General features: G+C 40.3%; 1 protein-coding gene across 2 annotated transcripts in view; it reads right to left on the bottom strand.

Moving 5' to 3' along the window:
• Positions 1–22,149, bottom strand: part of LOC112218521 (ephrin type-B receptor 2) — a 149,292-nt gene extending 127,143 nt beyond the window's left edge. For both annotated transcript variants that reach the window (XM_024379376.2, XM_024379386.2), the window contains exon 1: positions 21,983–22,149. In XM_024379376.2, the coding sequence (XP_024235144.1) occupies positions 21,983–22,034 (52 nt within the window). In that variant the 5' untranslated portion in view covers positions 22,035–22,149. The remainder of the gene's footprint in view (positions 1–21,982) is intronic.
• Positions 22,150–22,638: the final 489 nt, after the last annotated feature.

The raw sequence follows: 22,638 nt of genomic DNA, 5'->3' as shown, positions 1-22,638 counted from the left end.
GGCAGCCAACATGCTGTTTTAAAGTGCAGATCCTTCTGTTCTGAGAGTGGGCCATTGAGAAGTGCCCTCCAGCAAGACAACATGAGTGGGACACCAGAAGAGTTGTATACACTCCTTTTGTCGGTTGAAGGATTAGATGTTGTGATTCTCTAGAACTAACCACAATTGGGCACTGAAAACTTCCAAACCCCTATCTTCCTTTTTTTCCATTTACCTTGAGTGTCATTCACTTTCTGAAGACGAGCAGATGAGATTAAAATGAGTGCCGGTTACAGGGTACGTCGTACTAGCCTGGCTGACGCGACTCCCGTGACTCACAGCGCAAGGAGAGCTGTGACACACTGGTCTGGAGAAGAGGCCATTGTAAATGCAGTATTCGCTCAGATATTTAGGCATTGACTGGTTCTCTATAACGTTGACTGTGCGTCTGGGTGTTTGAGTGAGAAAGACACAGAAGAGAACCAACCAGTTAAAGCACAGCCCCCTTCATTATCGACGCATCGTGCCGACAACATCAAAACAGCCTTTCCAGACTCTGAAGTCAGGAGGAATTCAAGTTAGGTGTTAGCCAGACTAAAGTAGTACTTCCCCAACTAACAATTATTCCAACCTAGATTTATCCCGTTTTCTGAGAACGTTCCTTGTGAAAACATTCCAAGATTTCCAGTGGGACGTTCCATGAAAATTGAATTAATGGTAAGAAATTAACACAATGCATTCCTTTGTCATTGTCAGAACATCCTTGGTTGACTAAAAGAGCTCAATGATGTTTGTCACGAACGTCATCAGGGAAATGACCAGACCAGGGTGCAACAACGTTGTGAGCGTACATTTCTCTTTATTATAAATGTCACCAACAAAACAAGAAAAACGACCGTGAAGCTTACTAGGGCTATACAGGCCACTAACACAGACAACTACCCACAACTAAGGTGGAAAAAACAGGCTGCCTAAGTATGATTCCCAATCAGAGACAACGATAGACAGCTGTCCCTGATTGAGAACCATACCCAGCCAAAACATAGAAACAGAAAACATAGAAATAAAAAAACTAGAATGCCCACCCTAGTCACACCCTGGCCGAACCAAAATAGAGAATGAAAGCCTCTCTATGGCCAGGGCGTGACAATGTTATCATCCAGCCAAAAGACAACCTGATCAAAAGCATCCTTATGTTCAGGAATGTTTTTCAACTGGGTTACTGACTATTTTAAACTTGCAAGACTAGACTTTTTGACAGTAATGTAATCATGACTGGTCTTACAAACCTCATAATGATCTCATGTCTTAAAGTGTCACATGTTGCTTAATAAATCAGTCCTAGTCTCATTGAACTATGGATGCTGATGAAGATTCTAGGTTGTACAGCAGCCTAATGCATGCATGAACAACATACACATCACTTCAATAAAATCCGAAGAGTTTTCAGCCAAAATGCTTTGGCATCAAACAAACAATTAGGAACATGATTGATTAACTACGTTGAACGTAGAAATATATACCTTGTATTGTGAAAGCTGTAGTCATAGCTGTAGCTGAATAACAGAAACCATTAGACTACTTCATACCAGGTACATTTGTACCTTGACACTGTTGTGTCCATACTGTATGTAGCAAGTTACTACAGTACTGTACATTGGATGTCAAGACACTTCACATAACTGACAAATCTAATCTAAGCCATACGAGGCTGTTTTACTAAATAGGCAATGTGGCATACAGTGTAGAGGTCGACCGATTAATCAGCATGGCTGATTAACTCGGGCCGATTTCAAGTTTTCATAACAATCGGTAATCTGTATTTTTGGACGCCGATTATGGCCGATTACATTGCATTCCATGAGGAAACGGCGTGGCAGGCTGACCACCTGTTACGCGAGTGCAGCAAGGAGCTAAGTTAAGTTAAGCTAAGGTAACTTAAAGGTAAGTTGCTAGCTAGCATTAAACTTATCTTATAAAAAACAATCAATCTTCACATAATCACTAGTTAACTACACATGGTTGTATTACAAGGTTAACTAGCTTGTCCTCCATTGCATATAATCAATTAAGTGCCTGTTAATTTATCATTGAATCACAGCCTACTTCGCCAAACGGGTGAGGATTTAACAAAAGCACACTCATGGCAAAAAATGTACCTAAACATAAACATCAATGCCTTTCTTAAAATCAATACACAGAAGTATATTTTTTTAAACATGCATATTCAGTTCAAATAAATTAATGTTAGCAGGCTATATTAACTTGGGAAATTGTGTCACTTCTCTTGCGTTCATTGCACGCAGAATCAGGGTATATGAAACAGTTTGGGCCGCCTGGCTCATTGCGAACTAATTTGCCAGAATTTTACATAATTATGACATAATATTGAAGGTTGTGCAATGTAACAGCAATATTTAGACTTAGGATTGCCACCTGTTCGATAAAATACGTAACGGTTCCGTATTCCACTGAAAGAATAAACATTTTGTTTTCAAAATTATCGTTTCCGGATTTGACCATATTAATGACCAAAGGCTCGTATTTCTGTGTTTATTATATTATAATCAAGTCTAAGATTTTATATTTGATGAAGCAGTCTGACTGTGCGGTGGTAGGCAGCAGCAGGCTCGTAAGCATTCGTTCAAACTTTACTGCGTTTGCTAGCAGCTCTTAGCCATGCCTTTGAAGCACAGCACTGTTTATGACTTCAAGCCTATCAACTCCTGAGATTAGGCTGGCAATACTAAAGTGTCTATTAGAACATCCAATAGTCAAAGGTATATGAAATACAAATTGTATTGAGAGAAATAGTCGACGCATCATAATTCCTAGTTTAACTACAACCAAAAACTTACTTCTTAACTGGGAATATTGAAGAACTGGGAATTTGGTTTTTGTATTATTTCAACCAAATTGAGCATGTTTCATTATTTATTTTTAGATTAAATAGGTTATTTAGGTATTATATTAAGTTAAAATAAAAGTGTTCATTCAGTATTGTTGTAATTGGCATTATTACATATATATATATATATATATATATATATATATATATATATATATATATATATATATATTGTATTGGCTTTTTTTATGTATTGGCTTTTTTTTGGGGGTCCTCCAATAATCGGTATCAGTGTTGAAAAATCATAATCGGTGGACCTCTAATACAGTGCAACTGGAAAGACCTTCACTTTTCCACATTTTGTTATGTTATAGCCTTATTCTAAAATTGATTAAATAAATATATTTTTTAAATAAATCTACACACAATACCCCAGAACAGAACTACCTTATTTACATAAGTATTCATATCCTTTGCTATGAGAATCGAAATAGAGCTCAGGTGCATCCTGTTTCCAATGATCATCCTTGAGATGTTTCTACAACTTGATTGGACCCCACCTGTGGTAAATTATATTAATTGGACATGATTTGGAAAGGCACACACCTGTCTATATGAGGTCCCACAGTTGACAGTGCATTTTCAGAGCAAACACCAAGCCATGAGGTCAAAGGAATTGTTTGTAGAGCTCCGATACAGGATTGTTTCGAGGCACAGATCTGGGGAAGGGTACCAAAAAATTTCTGCAGCATTGAAGGTCCCCAAAAACACAGTTACCTCCATCATTCTTAAATGGAAGAAGTTTGGATTCACCAAGACTCTTAGAGCTGTCCACCCAGCCAAACTGAGCAATCAGAGGAGAAGGGCCTTGGTCATGGAGGTGACCAAGAACCCAATGGTGTTACAGAAATTAAATTCCTCTGTTTTAATAACCAATTAAAATTAATCACTCTGTCAATTCATAAGAGGTTGTATGACCCTTATTGGTATAAAATGGACAGAGACCAGCCTTTGAAATCAACCAGCTGCATTTATTCTCATGAGTACTGCTCCTTTCACATTTTACCACAGGTTATAAACTTAAAATGACATCATTAGTTTCAGTACCAACACGTGCCATCTCCGTTCTAGTACAAAGGCTGTATGGTTCTCACATCGTCTCTCCCTATTAAGATAATATACGACCGAGCCAAGGTCATGCTTGTGAAGATAAGCCTTCTAGACAGACTAGCGATATAGTTCATTCATTTCTACCAAGTAACAGACAGTCATTGTTCTAATTCTTGATAATTCTTATATTTACACACATTATATTCAGTACTAGGATTAAAAAGAAAATTCATACATATACAGTAACATAATAGTATTCTGATTAGTCAGTCCTGATTGAAATGTATACATAATTAGTCATCATTGATAAAAAAAATTCCCTTAACAAATGGTCACTGACAGAGCTCCAGAGTTCCTCTGTGGAGATGGTAGAACCTTCCAGAAGGACAACCATCTCTGCAGCACTCCACCAATAAGGTTTTTATGGTAGAGTGGAAAGACGGAAGCCACTCCTCAGTAAATGGCATGACAGAGTGCTTTGAGTTTGCCAAAAGGCACCTAAAGGACTCTGACTTCAAAATCAACACTGGCTATGATGAAACTGGCTCTCATGAGGACCACCACAGGAAAGGAAGACCCAGAGTTACCTCTGCTGCAGAGGATAAGTTCATTAGAGTTAACAGCCTCAGAAATTGCAGCCCAAATAAATGAGTCACAGAGTTCAAGTAACAGACACATCTCAACATCAACTGTTCAGAGGAGACTGTGTGAATCAGGCCTTCATGGTCAAATTGCTGCAAAGAAACCACTACTAAAGGACACCAATAAGAAGAGACTTGCATAGGTCAAGAAACACGAGCAATGGACATTAGACCGGTGGAAATCTGTCCTTTGGTCTGGAGTCCAAATATGAGATTTTTGGTTCCAACCGCCGTGTCTTTGTGAGACGTGGTGTGGGTGAACGGATGATCTCTGCATGTATATTTCCCATTGCAAAGCATGGAGGAGATGTTATGGTGTGGGGTGCTTTGCTTTGCTGGTGACACTGTCTGTGATTTATTTAGAATTCAAGGCACACTTAACCAGCATGGCTACTGCAGCGATACGCCTTCCCATCTGTTTGGGCTTAGTGGGACTATCATTTGTTTTTCAACAGGAAAATGACCCAACACACTTCCAGGCTGTGTAAGGGCTATTTTACTAAGAAGGAGAGTGATCGAGTGCTGCATCAGATGACCTGGCCTCCACAATCATCCGACCTCACCCAAATGAGATGGTTTGGGATGAGATGGAATGCAGAGGGAAGGAAAAGCAGCTAACAATTGCTCAGCATATGTGGAAACTCTTTCAAGAACGGAAAAGCATTCCAGGTGAAGCTGGTTGAGAGAATACCAAGAGTGTGCAAAGCTGTCATCAAGGCAAAGGGTGGCTACTTTGAAGAATCTCAAATCTCAAATATATTTTGTTTAACACTTTTTTGGTTACTACATGATTCCATATGTGTAATTTTATAGTTTTGATGTCTTCGCTATTATTCTACAATGTAGAATATAGTAAAAATAAAGAAAAACCTTTGAATGAGTAGGTGTTCTAAAACTTTTGACCGGTAGTGTATCCATCAGACTACTCAACAGTCTGTTTGGTAGGCTGAGGCTGAAATCATTTGTGGATCTGATAAAAGCAAAGCATCATACAAACAAGCATCATTGAAAAGTCTCAAATGATGTAGATGGTATAGATATTTAGTGAAAAATATTTTGAGTCACTATTCAGTGCGTGGAGAGTGTGGTGACTAACCAACAGGGCTAATAGCGTAGCTTTGCCCCGGCCTTGTGTTCACACCTACTCATCTAATCCTGCTCTAGGTCTCTGGTCTTTGGATTTTCATGCTAATGCCATAATGCCCAAAAAGCCTTGTAGACACAGTATGCAGGTGTTGAGTTAGTAAAAGGAAGAATGTGTGAGTTTGTGAGCATATGCATGTGTGCATGAATATAGGCGTGTGAGTTTATGCCCATGCCAGAAGCTTGTCTGTCGGCAGGAAAACCAACATAAGATTTAGAATGTCTATTTCTAAAAAGTAGGACATCCTACCATAAATGCTAAGATCAAAAGAAAAATAATTTGCATGATCAACTGGTTTGTTGGTTTACTTTGTTGGCAGCAACATCACATGATAATATTCACCCATGCATATTTTTTCAATCACTCCAAGAGGCAGGCTTTTGACAGCAAGTCCATCAAAGGACTCATAAGGTCACTACACATGCGTGCACTGCATGCCACACAACACCAATGGCTTGTGAAAAAAAGTGTATTGAATTGTGAAACCTACTGATTTGAGGTAAAACAATTTAAAGTACGCTTTACTTATGACCAGCTTCATGAGGTAGTCACCTGGAATGCATTTCAATTACAGGTGTGTCTTGATAAAAGTTATTTTGTGGAATTTCTTTCCTTCTGAATGAGTTTGAGCCAATCAGTTGTGTTGTGACAATGTAGGGGTGGTATACAGAAGATAGCCCTATTTGGCAAAAGACCAAGTCCATATTATGGCAAGAACAGCAAAAATAAGCAAAGAGAAACGACAGTCCATCATTACTTTAAAAGATGAAGGTCAGTCAATGAGGAAAACGTCAAGATTTTTCAAAGTTTCTTCATGTGCAGTCTCAAAAACCATCAGGCGCTATGATGAAACTGTCTCTCATGAGGACCGCCACAGGAAAGGAAGACCCAGAGTTACCTCTGCTGCAGAGGATAATCACACTGTCTGATTTATTTAGAATTCAAGGCACACTTAACCAGCATGGCTACCACGGCATTCTGCAGCAATACGCCATCTCATCTGGTTTGCACTTAGTGGGACATTTTCAACAGGACAATGACCCAACACACCAGAGGTCGACCAATGATGATTTTTCAACGCTGATACCGATTATTGGAGGACCAAAAAAAGACGATAACAATTGATCGGCCGATTTATATACACACACACATATATATATTTGAAATAATGACAATTACAACAATACTGAATGAACAATGAACACTTATTTTAACTTAATACATAAATAATATTTATTTAGTCTCAAATAAATAATGAAGCATGCTCAATTTGGTTTAAATAATGCAAAAACACAGTGTTGGAGAAGAAAGTAAAAGTGCAATATGTGCCATGTAAAAAAGCAAACGTTTAAGTTCCTTGCTCAGAACATATGAAAGATGGTGGTTCAAAATTCCCAGTTCTTCAATATTCCCAGTAAATACATATTAGGTGAAGTTATTATAGGAATTATGACACGTCGACTATTTCTCTCTATACCATTTGTATTTCATATACCTTTGACTATTGGATGTTCTAATAGGCACTTTAGTATTGCCAGCCTATTCTCAGGAGTTGATAGGCTTGAAGTCATAAACAGCGCTGTGATCAAGCATTGCTAAGAGCTGCTAGCAAACGCAGTAAAGTTTGAATGAATGCTTACGAGCCTGCTGCTGCCTACCAACGCTCAGTCAGAATGCTCTATCAAATCATAAACTTAATTATGATATAATAAACACGGTAGCGTCCCACCTGTCAACAGCCAGTGAAACTGCAGGGCACCAAATTCAAAACAACAGAAATCCCATGATTAAAATTCCTCAAGCATACATGTATTTTACACCATTTTAAAGATACACTTGTTGTAAATCCAGCCACAGTGTCCGATTTCAAAAAGTCTTTATGACGAAAGCAAACCAAACGATTATGTTAGGACAGAGCCAAGTCACAGAAAAGCACAGGCCATTTTTCCAGCCAAAGATAGGAGTCGAAAAAACAGAAATATAGATAAAATTAATCACTAACCTTTGATGATCTTCATCAGATGACACTCATAGGACTTCATGTTACACAATACATGTATGTTTTGTTTGATGAAGTTCATATTTATAGAAAAAAAATACGAGTTTACATGGCTGTGTTTTTCTGTGGCTTGGTGGTGACCTAACATAATCGTTTGTGGTGCTTTCGCCGTAAAACCTATTTAAATCGGACACTGTGGTGGGATTAACAACAAGACTACCTTTAAAACGGTATAAAATACATGTATGTTTGAGGAATTTTAATTATGAGAATGACCGTATTTCAGCCGTGCGTAATTGGCCGACTCCAACCACGGTAAAGGAGGTGCAGCAGTTCTTAGGGTTTGCCAACTACTACCGGAGGTTTATCCGGGGCTTTGGTCAGGTAGCGGCTCCCATTACCTCTTTGCTGAAGGGGGGACCGGTGTGACTGCAGTGTTCAGTTGGGGCGGACAGGGCTTTTGGTCACCTGAAGGCTCTGTTTTAGCTCATCCTCGGCTCCTGTGTTGGCTCATCCTGATCCCTCATTAGCGTTCATAGTAGAGGTGGACGCTTCCGAGGCTGGGATAGAAGCTGTGCTGTCTCAGCACTCGGGTACGCCACCTAAACTCCGCCCCTGTGCGTTCTTTTCGAAGAAGCTCAGCCCGACGGAGCGAAACTATGATGTAGGGGACCGGGAGCTGTTGGCTGTTGTCGGGGCTCTGAAAGCGTGGAGGCATTGGCTTGAGGGGGCTAAACACCCTTTTCACATTTGGACTGACCACCGCAATCTGGAGTACATCCGGGCGGCGAGGAGAATGAATCCTCGCCAGGCAAGGTGGGCCATGTTTTTCACCCGTTTTGTGTTTACTCTATCCTACAGACCAGGTTCCCAGAACGCTAAGGCAGACGCAATGTCTCGGATGTATGACACAGAGGAGCGGTCCATGGATCCCACTCCCATACTTCCGGCTTCTTGCCTGGTGGCACCGGTGGTATGGGAGGTTGACGTGGACATCGAGCAGGCGTTACGTGCGGAGCCCACTCCCATCCCGTGTCCAGTTGGACGTAAGTATGTTCCGTCTGATGTTCGTGATCGATCGATCATGAACATGATCACGGCTCATACGTCACCTTCCTCTGGTCATCCTGGCATCGGTCGGACAGTGCACTGTCTTAGTGGGAAGTACTGGTGGCCCACTTTAGCTAAGGACGTGAGGGTGTATGTTTCCTCCTGCTTGGTGTGCGCCCAGTGCATGGCACCTAGACACCTGCCCAGAGGGAAATTACAACCCCTACCCGTTTCACAACGGCCGTGGTCACACCTATCAGCTTGATAGGTGTGACCACCTCCGTCACAAGGGAACACCACGATTCTGGTTGTTGTGGATCGGTTTTCTAAGTCCTGCCGTGTCATTCCTTTGCCCGGTCTCCCTACGGCCCTACAGACTGCGGAGGCCCTGTTTACACACGTCTTCCGGCACTACTGGGTGCTTGAGGATATAGTGTCTGACCGGGGTCCCCAGCTCACATCAAGGGTCTGGAGGGCGTTCATGGAGCGTCTGGGGTTCTCGGTCAGCCTGACCTCGGGGTTTCACCCCAAAAGTAATGGGCAGGTGGAGAGAGTTAAGCAGGATTTGGGTATGTTACTGCGGTCTTATTGCCAGGACCGGCCTGGGGAGCGGTCGGCTTTCATCCCCTGGGCAGAGATGGCCCAAAACTCCCTCCGCCACTCCTCCACTAACCTGTCTCCGTTTCAGTGTGTACTGCCCCTTCGCTTTTGCCCTGCCGGAAGCTGGGTCCACGGTTTGTGGGGCCATTTAAAGTCATGAGGAGACTGAACAAGGTACGTTATAGGTTACAGCTTTCCCCTGATGATCGTATTAACCCCTCGTTCCATGTGTCTCTCCTCAGGTCTGTGGTGGCTGGTCCGCTCCAGCAGTCTGAGGTGCGGGAGGTTCTTCCGCCCCCTCTGGACATTGAGGGGGCCTCGGCGTATACTGTGCGAGCAATCATGGACTCAAGGTGTCGGGCGAGGGGCCTTCAGTACCTCGTGGAGTGGGAGGGGTACGGTCCGGAGGAGAGATGCTGGGTGCCGGACATACTGGACCCTTCCTTACTGCAGGAATTTCTCCGTCTCCACCCAGATCGCCCCGCGCCTCGTCCCCAAGGCCGGTGTTCAAACTTTTGACTGGTACTGTAGGTTAAATTATTTGAATTCCATGATTTTCTTTCTTTCTGTGGGCTCAATGTGCACATTGCACAGTTTCTTTTGAGATAAATCAGATCAATCCCAAACTGTGCAGGTTCCAACAGGGTAATATTCTACATAGTTTACACAGAAAACATGGTAATTAACTACAATGACCATAGTCCATTGTGCGCCTACTTGTCCGGTCAGTATGTCTCTTTTACACCTGCTAAGTTAGGTTAGTGTGGGGCAGATAGAGAGGGAGAGAAGAGACAGAAGAATGTGCGATCGAGAGGGATAGAGAGCAATTGCTTCGCAAGGCATCTCTACCTGAAAATACATGATCTAAGTGATTGATAGTTCGTATTCAGCAGACATAAACGTATGCCTTAATTACTTTGAAGAACTACTGAAATAGTGATTTTGTCAGACTGCATAGGCAGCATCTCTATGGAGATGATGACTTGGAATGAAATAAAATCTTCAAATAAAGAAAATGTCATATCCACAACAACTGAAATATTTTATTAAAGTAATGTGAATAAATGATGGTTAATAAGTGATAAGCAGTAACGGACAGTCACTATCATCATGGGACTCTTATTAATAGTTTTATTGATACAGCATTCAACCCACATAATGCATTTAATGTTTAAAACAATAAAAATAAAAAATAAATTAAAACCCTGGAATGAATATGTGTCCAAACTTTTGACTGGTACTGTATATCTGTAAAGAGAAATTAGCTTCATGTGTGTATGCGATGAAACGTATACACACATGAAGGCTCTGGAGCGGCAGGGTAGCCTAGTGGTTAGAGCGTTGGACTAGTAACTGGAAGTTTGCAAGTTCTAAACTCCCGAGCTGACAAGGTACAAATCTGTCGTTCTGCCCCTGAACAGGCAGTTAACCCACTGTTCCTAGGCCGTCATTGAAAATAAGAATTTGTTCTTAACTGACTTGCCTAGTTAAATAAAAGGTAAAATAAAAATAAATATACTGTATTCCTAAAGGGATCAGTTTGAGTCACATGCTGACCAGACCAGACACGTCGAGTGCGCGTGTGTCACAAATTAAGTTTAGAAATCCATGTTATTCAATTATTGCGAGTGTCTGCGACACCAAGGGCTAAAATAGAACTCATTCCTATTTCTGACACAGATCGCGCTGAAAGTCCTGCCTCTCCCATCTCCTCATTGGTTTATAGAAGCAGGTACCCACGTGCCATCTCCTCATTGGTTATACCCACATGGGTGACTGAAAGACAAACTGTTTTGTCGGTAGTTGTGGTAATACAATGAAAGTTTAGATGCGATCACCATATAAGTTAAACAATGAAAAGGCCTGGAAGGAGGAGAGATGACTAGAAATGATTCGGTTGGCCGTTTTTTGTGTGGATTAATTGTCGGAGTAGAGCATTTCAGGTAAAATAACAACTCAATGTTTATATCCCAATTAGCTAGCAACAGCAAGCCAGCTAAATAGGACAAATTAACGTTAGCTAGCAAGTGCAAGCTAACTAGCTAAATTGCCATACATGTTTAATGATTTTCGACCTGTCCCCAAATTAATGTCATTGGTTCAGAGTTTGTTTTGATTTTTTTTGTTTTGATTTTAACCTGCGTGTCATGCCCGCATTTGGTGTGGGGAGGACAAAATAAATGTATGAACGATAGCGCACGATGGCGCACGCGCGCAGCTGGTTTGGGTTCCGTGTCAGACCTAGCCTATGCGAGTGCTCTGTAAATAGTACAATGATGTGTCTCTAGGTCCCAGAGTTATGCCGTATTTATACAACACTAAAACCAGTTGTTTCCTGTTTGTATGATATCCTTTACTTTGTCTCTTTCTTGTCATTGGACCAATAACTCAACACGTAAGGCTATTCTTACTGTATCTCGAAAAGGAATGATGGATTGTGAGTATAACGGGGTACCAACCACAAAGATAACGCGAGCTGACGTGGAAGTAGTGAGTTACCTGCAGATGAAAAAGTTATTAGGTCCACATGAATAATAACATTCTACACATTTAACCATATCATATGACTTTTTCATTTCATTTAACGTTCTCCGTTGAATCTCTGCATTTGATTTCACAGCCACAGCAGGTCTCCTGAGATTCTCTATGGATTTTCCAGCTGCCCTCGCAAATGGTCCACTGTGATTACTATCTGGAACGTAGAGCCAGAGGAAGGTATGGAAAATAGTCATCACGCCTCAAATCCCAATATTGTGCTCCTGTTTCGGTGAGCTGTGTTACCTCATGGCAACAATGATCGCAGACATGGTTTCATCGAGCCCAGTGGACACATATTGCTCCGTTTTTGGCTTCTCTCAAAACGTGGGCGTGAGTTTTAGGGGTAGTGTTTCCTGCTAAAAAATCTTTACAGGGTAGGAATTAGGGTAAAATAGCAATGAATGGAGGGTTGGAACAAGTGCAAGACATGAATTTAATGCCTGAGTGGGAGTTATTACAACTGCACATCTGACAGATCCCGCTGTCTATCGGCCCCATGCTGAATCTGCTTACTGAGAGATGATTATGCAAATTAATGTGCTTACTCTGTCGAATAGAATGTTTATCATACGAGTTATTAAAAGAAAAATTGTAATAACCCCTCATTGATGTTCCTCCATATAATGTTGCTAGGGGTTAAATCTTTGCTAAGCTTGTGCTATTGATTAGGGCTCTACGCAGATTGATGAGGGAGCTCCATATGGGGTTGTCTGGAGAAGTCTGAGAATTCTAAAGGAGATGATTACCTCGGCCTCAACCCACAACAATGACTACATTTCTGATAATGGCAGTTTTCCTACACATGGAAGAAAAACTCAAACCTTGAAACCTCTCCCAAGCCTTAAATACTTAAAAAGCAAAACTGCCATAAAGTCTATCACCTGTCACCCCTACATAATCTGAAAATCCATGTGTGCTTACCAGGGCCAAGTCTGTCCAGAGAGGTACCCCCTCTGGCCCAGGCAGTCCTGAGTAATTGGACTACAGCCGATTAACTGCAAAGAAGAAGTGCTGTTACCCTTCTGTTGTGATGACCTGTCACGTTCATCGTATGAATCGGACCAAGGTGCAGCGTGGTATGCGTACATTCTTTATTATTATAAGAACAAACACTCAACAAAATAACAAACCGAACCGTGCCGCTAATATGAATAGTGCAGACAGGCAACTAAACATAGAACAAGAACCCACAAACACCAAAGGGAAATGGCTACCTAAATATGATCCCCAATCAGAGACAACGATAAACAGCTGCCTCTGATTGGGAACCATATCAGGCCACCATAAACATACAAATGCCTAGACCCATTAAAACCCTAGGCATAAAAAAAACCTAGACAATACAAAAACTAGCGTATCCACCCTAGTCACACCCTGACCTAACCAAAATATAAAGAAAACAGAGATATCTCAGGTCAGGGCATGACATGACCCCTGCCTTTGAGATGTGTTATCTATTAACCCTCCATTTTGCACTTTATTTATATTAACATTCCAGGTGATCAAAATGGCCCCTACTTCTTTAACCGTTTCAAGCACAACACGCCTCTGTGGCCACATCTAACACCGCGTAATTTCAGCCCAGAGCTAGGTTTATACCCTTGTTGTTACAGTACATTTCACCAATCTGACTGTCTGAACTGTAGCTACTCTAGAGCCCTTTGAGAGTCTGAGGTTATACAATTGATTTACGCTGTATCTGAATTAATCTGGGAACAACAAAAGATTAGCTCCTGCTCTCTGAATGCAGTCAAGTCACAGCCATGGGCCAAATCAGTTCATTATCTCTGTTAATTCCCTCAGCACTAGGCTAATGCAATAAGATGCCAACAAATACCTCCCGTATCACTCTTCATACAGGTTTTTTAATAACGTTCTCTCTTTTATGACTTTTAAATGTCATGTCCTCAAATTAGCCATCTGAATGTATAATTGTAACACTTTTTTCAGGCATTTGATTCATAAAAATCTACAATTATTGCATGCACCGTATGGGGTACTTATTATGTGTGGCTCATATTTAAATATTGTGCAAAAGGTAGAGTCGTTGAGTCGTCGCAATAGACCTATAGACTAGAGTACTGATCTCACGAGAAGGCAAAGATCCACAGTACCTCTGCTCTACTGTACCATGTCACATTGGTGCTCAACCGCCCTGTCCAATAACTAAAGACAAGCATAATCTGTTAGAGGACACCAGGTCCTCCCCAGCTCACACTAATCAGATAAAACATGTCTGCTCGCTGGAAATCACGTCAGGGTGCTCTGTCTATATCAGAGAGTGAGACAGATAGGTCCGGCTGGGCAGGAGTAGAGAAGGTCCTTTGTCTGTTTTGTGCTGCTACCATGTTGTGTTGCTATCATGTGGTGTTATGTTGTATTGCTACCATGCTGTGTTGTCATGTGTTACTGCCATGCTATGTTGTTGTCTTAGGTCTCTCTTTATGTAGTGTTGTGTTGTCTCTCTTGTCCTGATGTGTGTTTTGTCCTATATTTTTATTTAATGTATTTATATTTTTAATCCCAGCTCCCAACCCCACAGGAGGCATTTTGCCTTTTTGTAAATAAGTATTTGTTCTTAACTGACTTGCCTAGTTAAATAAAGGTTACATTTTAAAATGTTAAAAATAAAAGTCTGCGCGTCTGCATATTGTCGCGGAGCAAAGCAGAACAGAGCAGCCCACCGTGGCTAGCCAGCCAGCGAGAGCAAGGGCAGGGGGAGAAAAACGATGAACCATGCTGGGCCCATTACTACCGACGGAGGCTGAAATCGGTCAGATCTGCTGCAGCTTACATGAAGGCTGGGGAGCCCAGTCCCCACTAAGGAGTGAGCCGTCAAGCTGCTGATATCACAACCACTGGAGAGAAAGAGGGGACCGGGAAAGAGAGGGAGGGAGAGAGAAAAGCAGAGATATAGAGAAACTAAAAGCAGATGTAACCTGGGTTTAGAGGAGCTGATAGATGGGATGTGCAGCGCAGCAGAGGCAACGGTTCAGGTGGAAAAGGCTTCCCTTTGTGATGCAGATGACAACGCAATCAGCCCCTCTTTGTCTCCGCCGATGGGCTCTGCTCCCGGGGACATTGAGAGCCAGACACTAATCCGCTGGGTTTGTGTTCTGTGGGCCTGTTCAGAGAGGCAGTGGCACAGTACCTGGGGTTGTATGGAGGGAGGCTGTGAGACCAGGTCTGACCTCTCTCAGGGTATCCTGGCTTGATGCTGGCTGCATTTACCCTCTGAGCTCAATTCAAGTTCTAGAAGACTTATGCTTTCAAATATTCTAAAAGATGCAGGCAACAATGAGGGTGCTCATCAGCTTGAGTTTTTAATCTAGCATGTGACATGCTGAAGGTTTGCAATTTGTCAATCAAGATTTGTGATTGAGATATTTAAGCTATGTATTACACTATCCTGAATCTAGGTTAATGAACAATTGGTATAACAAGGTTCTACCTGTAAACATACATATTAGGTTGCTTTTGCAGTTTAAATTGAATCTAGAACTCTTTACAGACAGTTCAAAATGTTGATGTTTTTTCCGATCAGCAAGATATAGCCCACAGGGATGACGTAATGGCCAGAAACTGTGCTAATGAAATTATACAGTTACTCTCATTGAATAAACTACTCACCCCTGTGTAACTTCATTAGATAAACTAATTAATGTTGAGCAGTATGAAGCTTGGATGATTTCACATTACCATGTGGAATATAATGATATTATCTCAGAAATTACGCAATCAATCTGACTCATGTTCAATACAAGCCCTAACAGTGTCATTAATGTTTGGTTGAAAAAACTCTAACAGGGGCATTAGTCATAGTAGCTAGTTTCACTCACTTTCAGACCAAACAGGCTAAAACAATTATAGCCCTGTGGTTGAACAACACACCTATACTTTAACGACTGCTAGAAAAACAAAACCCAAGACCCATAACATAAGTGATCCTGAGTGAAGAACACATTTTTTATGTAACACACAGGTTCTCAATTGTCCCCATTCCACAGTAGTTGTAGTGTTAACAAAACTTTTTGGTGTTGAAATTTGAGTCTACATTTAGAACTATTCCATTGAGAAACGTATAGTATTTTCCGAACAGAGCTTATTTTATACACAGTTGACCGTCCCGAGGCCAGCTATAAAATAAAAAAAGTATATTGGGAATAGACTGGGTGCCTTTTCAAAATAAATTTGTCCATCTAAACATGGTTTTGTGTTAACTTAAGGAATATCAAATTATTACTAGACTGAAATGAATAACTAGTGTAATTGAAAGTGGTTTTAAATGGTATGTTACCAAAGGGGGCAGACTCTTACCGACCGGCTCTTAATGAACAAATGTTGTAGTGAACATGGTTGGAGATTGAGGCACTGATACAAGCCCGTAACAAAAGATGCAGCCACAATGATGTCATGCCATGCAGAGAGAACACATTTTTGTAAAACTAGCATCCCCTCTTGCCATCGGCCAAAATCTCTGAGCCCTCGGATACCCTTGCATTAAACTAATCCTCAAGGTAGCCCATGGATGTCCCCGAAATGTGACACCCACTCTCAAATGAAACAACTGGTACCAGCACTAATTTAAATTCTGCATGCAAAGTGACAATGGCTGGGCCATGGGCACCATGGATTAGGTCTTGAATAGAGGTGGATTCTTTGTGAAAGCCTACTGTGGTGGTTGGCGTGCATACAAGCTCCCTGCATCTGCTCATTGGGTAGACTGAGAAAACACAGGATTGTGTATGGTCACTCATTTTACCTTGATTTAATCCTGTTTCAGAGCCCCCTGTCACTGCCTTTTGTTACTATTCCAAAAACGGTAATGCTTCCATGTTAGGCAAACACTTCTAGTCCCCACACAAGTACAGTTGAAATGGGCCTATTGAATTTACATTTGAAAGAAAGTTTACACATATTTGGCAAACTCAAAATACAAATTTTCATAACGCTTTTCAAACGACACACAACACAATAAGACATGTTAAGATATAACAGAACACGATAGTATTAAATACTGAAAGCACTTTGTTTTCTCTCAGGTTTCCGCTGTAGCCTATAGGAGGAGGCAACCGCATTATGGCCAACAAACCTCCGCCACTGCCTTTCTTACCTGTACACTCTAAGATATCGCTCTTCACTTGATGCTAATAAAAAGCCACTCCCTTCCTTAAATATTTCATCTCGATCCCATGTTATTTTACAGCATCTCATTCATGGAGTCATCTCTACTAATGTGAGTTATCTAAATATGCAAATTATTGAGGCACGAGTTATACTGTATACTGTTTAAATTTTGTGTGATTTTTGAATTTCGATAAAAATCATGATTTCACATGGCCTTAAATGGCTTCACCCTGCCTCAACGTGGATGCCATGTGTCCTAGTTTGTCTACCTCTGGTGATGGTCATGATCAGATCACAATGTGGCTTTTGCACATATACATATAGCCAGAAACATGCTATCTCACTGAATGTAGCATAATACAGTAACGGGATGTGTTTCAGAAGGTAGTTGGGGTCTTGTACTACTGACTGCAGAGGTGAAATTCATAGTAAACGATAGTTGTTGTTAGCAAGTGTACTCTGGCTGTATTTCCAAGAATACCTAGTAAATGATGTTCTGTGTGCTAATCCCACTGAAGGTTAATGGTTTTGTTATCGTTACAGTAGCTGCCTTAGGTTACTCCTAAGGGTATTCAAAAGCAAGGCGTTTTTCCTGTTAAATGTCTGTTACATTTATCATAAATCCACAAACAAGCTAGTCAATAAACCGTGTTCAAACTTTGGTTACCTTATTTTACAGTCCATTACTTACCCAGTATTTACCCAGTCCAGAGATAGCAGAAGGGTAATAAGATACAGAATCAGATATGGAGAACCAAAGGTCTAGTACCGCCATAAGCGTTGTGTTTACTAATTAAATCAATGATTGACTTAATTTTATAATACTCTCCCTTAAATGGCATTAAGAGTGAATGGGCTTGCAACTACTTCCATGGTAATACTTTTTGGCAGCTCTGGTAAGATTGGTTGCTGCGGATGATGATGATGCTCTCCATAGATACACCTGGCATGAGGTAGGTAAACAAAATGAGAGGATATATAGACAGGCATGCCTGGCTCAGATGGAACAACAGGAATTGTCTTACTGAGCACCTCGATTCCATTCATCAAAGCTCACCTGCTAAAATTGACCATAGGTCTACCAAGAAGATTTCATATCAACAGGGGCTTGCATACAATCCACAGTGTTTTAGCCCAACAATATCCCTGCCTTGGTTTGAAAGATAACTAGCTACATCACTCTCAAAATGTGATCACTCTGAAATCCATATACAGAGCTATGGATGTTAGAGCTGTAGTTGAAAGAATAGCATCTGTCATTAAGACAAAGTTCACCTGCTATGTCCAAAAAACATTCAAAAAGATACAATATAAAACAATGTATGTTGTCCAAGTACATTAAAAGATATGTAGGTCTAAATAATTATCCTAAGATAAATATGAAAGTATTGCTATTTGTATTCTCTTCAATTGCTAAGCTATACAGTTACGTACATAATTATAAGCTAGCTTTCAAAATTATACATCAAAACACACAACAACAACAAAAATTATATCACGATGCAATTACCAACATTAGCCTTGATCTAAGATATGTGCCAGAAGGACTATGGGAATATTTTGACGTGTTTCTATATAAAACCCGACAGAAGAACCTTTGCCAAAGCAACCATGTTCTGATGCCATGACATCAGAGCCGTCAATACGATTTACTTTGATGTTCCTCGCTGTGGTGTGTTGTTTTTTGGATTAAGGCTACAGTGACCTCTTTTTCAACAACAAAAAATTCATACATAGCCTACTCCTACGACTTCATTGGATGATCGGCTAGGGTGATACAAAGGGTAAGATGGGGGGCTGTGACAGGTTGGGGAAGAGACCAACCAGTCATGTTACTGAAATACAATAAATATAATAATAGTGTTGCTGGCTAATGTTGCTTGAGAAAAAATGGGTTCGGAAATCAATACTTTTATCGTCAGTCAAGTTCAATAGTAAGTAATTACTTCTCAATTACGTAAACAAAAACATGAAAAGGGTAACACTATTAGCTTAATTGCCTCTCCAGAAACAAAACAGCCTTTTCTTCCAAGCAGCCATTATTGTCTGAAAGGGTAAATATATTATTTGTTTTACATTGAAAATTACCAAGTAATACATTTCTTCTGAAAGAGAATAGCCAAATGAATGGCTTCATCAAGAACATATATTGTTTGTGACACAAATAGAAAAGAAAACTCTTGATAAAATAGGCCTATTAAATGACAGCATATTATGTGTATTAGCCTGCCAGACATAGCCATATTGCACAATACAAAACATTTCCATCGATAGCTTCCCACTGACTAAAAGTAAAATAAATGCCTGTTTTTCATGGCTGTCAGTGTCTCTTCATATATTTTGCAGTCTCATACGTCATCTAGCCACGTTTGCATTCCAGAAAGAGAAAATAGCATGCCACTCTATTCAACGCAATTGGTAGAAAGACATTGGTCTGTTATTATTTGTCATCCTTTTTTTTAATGCAAAAAAAATAAAAACTTGATTCATTCAGCAATGTTAAAGCAGCTTCTACCCTACTGTCTGGGGTTCCATCTCACTCATGACCTTAGGGCCGAATACTGCTGCGCTAAGAGAGAACAGCTTCATTCTATCACTAACCTTCGAAAGGTGAACAGCCATAAGCATTTCCCATTCAAGCTTTATTCTTCATTTAAAGTGAAAATGTAAATTAACAACTTTCATGAGCTAACGCGAACCGGAAGACATAGCTATTCGAAAAGTCTGGCCTTAGCTGATTTACCTCAAGTAGAATGTTGAAAACAATCCTCACTGTATTAAGATTTGCTTATTTAGTAAACAAAATAACAATAATTTAACTCCAGTAATTTGAATAATAATAATAAGAAGAAGAATTAATGGTTACAATATAGTAAATATAGCAGATCAAGCCAGGTATATATATATATATATATATATATATATATATATATATATATATATATATATATATATATATATATATATAATTTATTTGCTAGGACACAAAGCCATTGTTTATAAAATTCAAATATTTGTATAAATGGCATATAAGTGTGGTTCCTTGAACCTGGGTCTTGCAAACAGTTTTTCTCTAATAGGTTAAATTGTTATTTTTAACTAATAAGGAAAGAAAAATATTTTTCAGCACAGCAGGGTCGACTACAAATGACAGTAAACGTTCAAACATATACATATAGATTGGTATTTTAGGACACAAGAAAAAGCACCCACTCTACTATTGGAATTGGAAGAATGAAATAAACAATCAAAGCATTACAAAATGATTATGTATAGACGTTCAATATCAAAAGCCGTAAGCTCAGACACAAAGGCCTAAACACTACCATATATTTTATTTTGCCAGAGGAACACATGACATCGGATGTGTGTAGGCCTACCTACTGTACAAGTATAATGTCAACTGGAAAATACAAATTCCAGGCATATTTAGGCCTGCCTATGTAACAATTCAGGAAACATAACTTTCCAATATGCCAGTTAAATGATATGCTGCTTGAAATTGGGAAACATTATTTTCAAGACACTTCAATACCGAAGTGACTTTTTCGTATCAGGTTAGGAGAATTTACGCAGCAGGTTAGTAGAATGAATGTAGCAGGTTAGGAGACTGAGGTTAAGGTTAGTTAAAGAGTTAGGGTTAGCAAAAATTCTCTCCTAACCGGCTATGACAATCACTTTATATTGATGTGGCGTGAAAAGAGTGTGTCCAGTTTGAACATTTCTTACGTTTTATTTGTCGATTCAAAAGGCCTATCAAAGTATGAGGAGCACAGCACATTATTTCTCTCCAAAGGTTGGGCCTACTATCTATACAATAGACTACATTAACATGAAAATGCCTACCATGTGAATATGACGCTAATGCTAAGTACAATAGGATTGGTAAACATACAATCCTACGGGGATGTGGGGCTCCCGATTGGCGCAGCGGTCTAAGGTACAGCATCTCAGTGCTTGAGCCGTCGCCACAGAAACCCTGGTTCGATTCCAGGCTTTGTTACATCCAGCTGTGATTAGGAATCCCATAGGGCGGCGCACATTTGGCCCAGCGTCGTCCGGGATTGGCCGATGTAGTAAAATAGTGTAAATACGAATTTGTTCTTAACTGGCTTGCCCGGTAAAATAGGCTCTTGTGATGTATTTTAAAGAGATGCACGAGTCCTTCAGAGGCCGTGCATGTCTTTAAAATAAATAACAAGACGCATGTTCTGTGACAAATCACATTAGCTGAAGGCACATTATCAACAACCTACCGAGGCATTTTCTTACGTTGTATTTGGTGGTGGTTAAATATTGGTAGGCTACCCTAGCGCTATGCTCTCATGAAGTACCTGTTCTATTGTGCCACTGAACACGCTGCTCATCATCATTCGCGAGCGAAGCCTGTGTGCTCCGGCCAGTGCACAGCACAATTAGAATATGCCAACAAAATTATTAAACTATACAACAGAAACGTCATTAATCAAATACATAACTGTCCCTACTGCACCCAATCATCTTCAGAAAATGTATAGCCTACTGACTGTTCACGCTGCTCTTTTACAAATTGCAGACAGGGGGAAAACGCCATGCTGCATCATAAAGTAACCCGTGTACTTTCTTGTTCACGGTTGAACTGTTTGAAATAATATAAAAGTATAGCGGTGTTTTGACTTGACATGTATACAATGGCACAGTAAAATGCATACCGTATGTCCTTCATGACAAGCAATACGTTTGGACATTTCCACACCTGAGAGGATGCGGGCATGATCGGTGCAACCCTCATATAGCTATTGTTAATTATTTCCGTACAAAATTCAAAGAAGCGCCTTTGCCACAATGTACAGTCGCCCCCGGAACGTTCTCGTTAAAATCAATTCAACCACTCAACGTGATGTGATCAGCAACTCTTTCGCCCCGTCGGCAAGACGTTATTCAAAGAGCTTTAAACATGATCTTACCTTCTACAGCTATTACAGTGGGTATTATCCATAAAATCCATAGAATATCCATTATTGGTTGCTTTGGACGAAAGTGTAAAAAGCCCAGACATTCAAATAAAATAAATCATGAAAGCCATTGACAGCAAATGCTGACTGACACGAGAGGACATTCACCTTCAACAGAGTGAACCAGATGCCATAGAAAATAACTCAAATCTTAACCAAGTTTGGACGAAACCAAAACAGAGGGGTGCCGTGTAAAACATAACATTTTCCATGCATCGGGAACTGCTCCAGATTTCAAATGTATGAGATGTGTATATTAGATATATCTATGATCCAACCCTAAAATATAACATACATAAGCTAAGCCTTTTGGTTATGCTTGTAGTTGTGGTTTATGGCATGCTCTCCACCTGTCAAAAGAAGTTCCACTATATCCCTACTGTCAATCATGACGATACAATCGCTAACTGCCTCATCTGTCTGATAATAAAGGATTTTAGAATCACGTGGAAGGATGACCAATGATGTTTGATTCTTACGCAAATAGTCAAGCAAAAAGTTTTCTGCCTACGATTTTTATGTGTATTTTGTTGTCAGTAATGTATTTTATACTACACGCTTGACACTTGACAAGGAGCATGGATTATATAATTCAATAAAGAGTAAGT

This window comes from Oncorhynchus tshawytscha, linkage group LG02 (genome assembly GCF_018296145.1).
Source record: "Oncorhynchus tshawytscha isolate Ot180627B linkage group LG02, Otsh_v2.0, whole genome shotgun sequence".
Lineage (NCBI taxonomy): Eukaryota > Metazoa > Chordata > Actinopteri > Salmoniformes > Salmonidae > Oncorhynchus > Oncorhynchus tshawytscha.
This window is presented reverse-complemented; position numbering and strand designations above follow the sequence as displayed.